Consider the following 6,000-nt stretch of genomic DNA (forward strand, 5'->3'; position numbering starts at 1 on the left):
GTATCAGGCCTCTAGCCAGCCCCTCTGTATGGGTAGCGACCCACATGCCTCTTCTTTTTGATTAGGGTTTGAGGATTGCAGCTTGTTCTCCACTGTGTTCACTGGACTACCGTCCAGTTCCTGTGCTTTGCTTTCTCTCCAAGGGCTGTGAGCACTGTGTGTGTGATAGAGGTGGGAATTTGGTGATACTTTTGGTGATATGATGCCAATACACACCTCAGTTTCCCTCTGTGATTGGTGTTACTATGATTATAATGAGCAGGAGTCATGTATCTGTCATGGGGTGATATGAATGGGTTATTAAGGACTGGTTTCAACCAACCTGCATCAATGGAATACCCGACAGAGACAAGGGAATAATTGTCACCTGTCCATGGGAGGATCTCCGTTTGGCTGAGTGAAGTATAGATGGACTCGTTATGTTTTTGGGAGCAGGAAGAACTGGGCTCACAGATGCTGGGAGCTCTACCAGAGCGAAGACAAATGGACAGTCACAGTGAAAGGAAACCAAAACGTTTACTACAGCAGTGTGGCTCAAGGACTTTGGCCAGTATGGACTATATTGTCTTTTTTGCTTCCCTTTGCTAATCTAAGGACTTTCCAATGCTGCGTTTCAGTTGACTAATAAACCCTGCTATGTTTTAAAAGTCAAGTGTCACAGCAAAAACTTGCTCCGTGCATTGACTGAGGAGCAGTCTCTGAACAGGAGTGTCGTTCAGCTGGACCTGCTGACCGAGCTGACAGGTTGAAATAGGAGTGTTGAAGCCAGAGGCTCAGTCTCAGGTATTGAAGCTACATGGCCTATCCTTGTGGAAGAGTGGGACCCCTCGGGGGTCTAGTGCACTCAAGGGGCACCTTCCAAGGACTGTTTAAAAGCCAGGGCATTGCACAGATCCTATGGATCCATGACAGTGCACCTTATGGAGAAAACATAAAACAAGAAAAGGATCAAAATGTGTATTTACCATCGCCCCTTCATCAGTCCTTGTGGGAATCCCTGATCAGTTCCAAAATGTATTAAAACCTTCCTTAAAGACTTACCTGTTGGTTATCAGGTCATGTCAGTTTTGTTAGAGGGCTTTCCACTTCCCTGGTTCTTGTCACGCTGACAGGAAGCAGCAAAAGACCAGAAGTCTGAAGCGCAGATAATGTTTATTGGGGTTAGTTTCCAAGCAGGCATATTCCGAAGCCCTTCACACCAGTCGGGCTTCTCTCTATACGTGATAGTCTGTTCCCCAGTGTTCCTTTCCCAGCTCTGATAACGCATTTTCCCTGTTTCCCCCATCCCAGTTCTGATGCCACAGAGCCTTGCCTGTGTCCCCATTCCCTGTTCCTGTTTTCCCCCCTTAAGAAACATGATTCCAGTTTCCTTTCCCCCTCCTGTTTGACCCTATATTCTGTCATATTTTCAGCTATACCTTAACCAATAACTTTACTGAAATTTAACTAACCAATTCGAACATATTGTAACATAATTCTCTAACCAATTATATCCCACTACGTAATTTACTTACATCTAGCAACATTAATTTTACAGCAGAAAGAAACAATTAGAGAACCGGACAGATTAACAATAGAAAAGTGGTGGCCATAAAGATAAAACAATACGTAAATGAGGGGTTCACAACCACAACCATTGATAAGTGATTTCTTGCCAGACAGGATGCTATCAAACTAAGTTTTCTTTAACCATCTTAAGATCTGTTTCTTTATCTGGTGGTGATGGGCACTATCCAGGCAGGATCGTCTTCCCAACAGCCCAATAGCACCTTATTTCAATGTGACTGGTTTGGGATGTGAGGATGTGACCCTACGCTTCCCAGCTTATAGCTGCCCCTGCTGCTTAACCAAAGGCCTTAACCTAAGAACAAGACCTCAGACTGTCCTAGTGAGAAAAGCCCCAGACACAGGCAGACTGTGATTTTGATTCTTTGTTTTTATACCTCTGTAACTAGCTAAGTGATAAAAATACACCTAAGTTCTTAAAGTATAGACTTTACAGGCAGGCCTGAATATCCTTATTCTAACAGTGGATTCTACTCCTCCCCCCAATCCGTGTCTCTGTCTTGTCTATTTAGATTGTAAATTCTTCAGGGCATGGGTCATCTACTGTTCTGTGTTTGTACTGTGCCTAGCACAATGGGGACCCACTGTTAGTTGGACTTTAGGCACTAAGGCAATGAATATGGTTTATAATAATAATACCTCTCCTGCCACTTTGAGCCAGGGAAGATGGCCTTGGTATTTTACTGCTTAAAAATGAGCTGGAATTAAAACCATGGAATATTCTTTGTGACAAGTATCCCACGAATTCAACTGACCTCCCTTGTTTTCTTTGCCTGGAGTAGGGTTTCCAGTTTCCAAACCTGATGTGATCTTGCAGCTGGAACGAGGGGAAGAGCCGTGGGTCCCAGACCTCCAGGGGTCTGAGAAAGAAGTTCTCCTGAGAGTTGCCTGCACAGGTGAGGAATTGGTTAAACCAACTCAACAACTGTTTAGGAATGCAGGAAACATTTGTGATGCCCTACAAAGACCCTGTGAGCTCTCCAAGTTCAGGATAGTTCCCTGCAGAATGGAATCATTATGGCAGATGTCACACATGGCTTCCCAGCTATTCTGACTGACAACTGGCAGCAGGTCCATCCCTGATTTTGCTTTCCCGTGAGTGTTCTGGTGAGATGCGGACCAAAACTGATCCCTTCCTCTCTCCTCTGGGGAAGGGTTTGCGAAAAATCAGCTCCTGATAGGTTTGATCTATCCCACACATATTTTGGTTTGTTCATCCCTTTTTCCATTCCTCTTTCTGAGATTTCCTTTCTTTCTGGCGCAGGGAGTGACCTATGTCTGGATTCTCTGTGTCTCCCATTCAGGTGATGGGATGGTGAGTGAGAATGAGGAGGAGAAACCCCAGCAGGAAGATGCTGAGCAAGTAGAACCACATGGAACGTTATCAGGAAGATCTAAAGGGAATGTTTCCGAGAGTTGTGCACTCCGAGAAAAAGCAAAAGCCTGTGAGACTCAGCAGATGCCAGAGGAAAACTTCAGTAGCCACTCAGACCTTATAACATGCGATAGAATCAACTTGGAAGGGAGACCCTACACATGCCATGAGTGTGGGAAAAGCTTCAGTTGGAACTCTGCCCTTATCACACATTGGAGAACCCACACTGGAGAGAAGCCCTACACATCCTCTGAATGTGGGAAAAGCTTTAGTCAGTGTTCAAATCTTATCACACATGAGAGAATCCACACAGGCGAGATGCCCTACACATGCTCTGAGTGCGGGAAAAGCTTTAATCGGAGCTCACACCTTATCACACATGAAAGTATCCACACAGGAGAGAAGCCCTACATGTGCTCTGAGTGCGGGAAAAGCTTCATTGATAGTTCAAGCCTCATCTCACATGAGCGAATCCACACAGGAGAGACACCCTACACATGCTCTGAGTGTGGGAAAAGCTTTAATCACAGCTCTACCCTGAGCAAACATAGAAGAATCCACACAGGTGAGAAACCTTATGGATGCTCTGAGTGCGGGAAAAGCTTTAGTCAGCGTTCAGACCTTATCACACATCAGAGAACCCACACAGGAGAGAAGCCCTACACATGTGCTAAGTGCGGGAAAAGCTTTAATCGGAGTTCACACCTTATCACACATGAGAGAATCCACACAGGAGAGAAGCCATACATGTGCTCTGAGTGTGGGAAAAGCTTTGGTCATCACTCAACCCTTATCACACATCAGAGAATCCACACAGGAGAGATGCCCTACACATGCTCTGAATGCGGGAAAAGCTTCATTGATAGTTCAAGCCTCATCTCACATCAGCGAATCCACACAGGGGAGACGCCCTACACATGCTCTGAGTGTGGGAAAAGCTTCAGCGGGCGCTCACACCTTATCAGACATCTGAGAATCCACACAGGAGAGATGCCCTACACATGCTCTGAGTGCGGGAAAAGTTTCAATCGGAGCTCTAACCTTATCACGCATCAGAGAATCCACACAGGAGAGAGACCCTACACATGCCCTGAGTGCGGGAAAAGTTTAAATAGGAGCTCAAACCTTATTACGCATCAGAGAATCCACACAGGAGAGAGACCCTACACATGCTCTGAGTGCGGGAAAAGCTTCAATCGGAGCTCAAACCTTATCACGCATCAGAGAATCCACACAGGAGAGAGACCCTACACATGTGCTGAGTGCGGGAAAAGCTTCAATCGGAGCTCAAACCTTATTACGCATCAGAGAATCCACACCGGAGAGTAGCCCTACATGTGGTCTGAGTATGGGAAAAGCTTTAGTCAGCACTCACAACTTATCTCACATTGTAGAATCCACAGAAGAGAGACACCCTTCACATGTTCTGAGTGCGGGAAGAGCTTTAGTTATCGCTTGCAGGAAAAGCTTCAGTTGGAGCTCATGCCTTATCAGACATCAGAGAATCCACAAAGGGGAGATGCCAAATACATCAGGCCTGCACATCTCGTAAAGCGGCAAGGGCCGTATTACTCCAGAGAAAACAGCTGAGGGCCGAAATCCCCTAGCCCTGCCAACCCCCCCCCAGTGCTGCCCAGCCCCGTGGAAACAAACCCTCCTTTCCCAGTGCCACCCCGCCGAAACAGCTGTGAGCTGAAAAGGAAGGTGGGGGGGGGGAGGTGATACTTCATTAAGAATTTTTCAATTAAAGCAAACAATAATTTTTTAAAATTATTTTAATGAAAATACTGAAAATGGATGCCCCCCTCCAGCCACCGACTCACCTCCTCATGCCTCCAAGTATAAAGCTCCCCCCGCCACTGCCCGCCCACTTGGCTCATCATCCCCCCATGCCCCCGGCTCGCCTACTCACCCCCCGCCGTCTGCTCGCCTCCTCAGCCCCCTCTCCCCCACCGCCAGCTCACCTGCCCCCCCGCCACTGGCCTCTTCACCACCTGGCCAGCCAGCCAGGCAGCCGTTGGCTTGCTCCACTCCGCTGCTTGCCCACTCACCCCCCGCAGGCCACCCAGGGAGCCCGTGCAGGCCACATGCTTCCCAGAGCCCATATATTGTGCAGGCCTGCTATACATGCGCTGAATGCGGGAAAAGCTTCAGGTGGAGCTCACGCCTTATCAGACATCAGAGAATCCACACAGGAGAGATGCTCTGAGTGTGGGAAAAGCTTTAATCAGAGCTCAAACCTTATCGCACATAGGACAATCCACACAGGAGAGAAACCCTACACATGCTTTGAGTGCAGGAAAAGCTTCAGTAATAGCTCAAGCCTTATTAGACATCAGAAAATTCACATGAGAGAGAACTGTAATAAATCCCTTGACTAGGGCTGGCCAAAAAAATTTTAAAAAAAAATCACATTTGCTAATTCCCACATAGTGATTTTTGCACCATCTTCACCGTCGCTTCTCAGCTCCACCAGATGAGTTGCCTGCTTCTGCCTTTGCAGCTCACCCTTCTTTGGGGTCAGTCCTGTGATCTTTTCTATCAACTCCTTTCCTTTTGAGTTGTAGGAGTGTGTCCCTCAGCCAGGAATGTTCATCGGCTCCAGGGGGGAGAGAGGTTTGATCCCAACAAGCTACACTGATTGAAAAAACCACCTGTGCCTTACATCCACTAGGACTGTACATGGCATTGGCTGCTCAAGTTAGTGATCTTGGTGTAAAAAGACAATTATAGTTGTAGTACAGATGCAGCCCAGGAGCAGTGGCTGGCATTAACTTTCCCCTTGACCTGACCTAAACTCCATCACTTTTCCTAGTCTAAACAAACCCTGAGCATCACAGTTATACTGTTCCCCCATTTCAAAGCAATTGTTAGTCATCAAGTTCCCTCTTGGGGAACAAATTGTTTAATTCCCAGCTGCTCTGATGCTGCTTCAAGTTGCTTTGGAGAGCAGATATTTTTACTACCATTTTCCTCACTTAAAATATATTGAACTATAATAAAGAGCAGGGATAGGAAAAATTGTCATTTTACCCTCTGTAACAACAGAAGATAGGGTA

General features: G+C 46.6%; 1 protein-coding gene across 1 annotated transcript in view; it reads left to right on the plus strand.

Moving 5' to 3' along the window:
* The window catches only part of LOC128823023 (zinc finger protein 883-like), a 30,948-nt gene extending 26,262 nt beyond the window's left edge, over positions 1-4,686 (plus strand). The window contains exons 4-5 of the mRNA XM_054005032.1: positions 2,349-2,462; positions 2,871-4,686. Coding sequence (XP_053861007.1) covers positions 2,349-2,462; positions 2,871-4,270 — 1,514 coding nt within the window. The 3' untranslated portion in view covers positions 4,271-4,686. The remainder of the gene's footprint in view (positions 1-2,348; positions 2,463-2,870) is intronic.
* The last annotated feature ends 1,314 nt before the right edge of the window (positions 4,687-6,000 follow it).

The sequence above is a fragment of the Malaclemys terrapin genome, chromosome 15 (assembly GCF_027887155.1).
Source record: "Malaclemys terrapin pileata isolate rMalTer1 chromosome 15, rMalTer1.hap1, whole genome shotgun sequence".
Lineage (NCBI taxonomy): Eukaryota > Metazoa > Chordata > Testudines > Emydidae > Malaclemys > Malaclemys terrapin.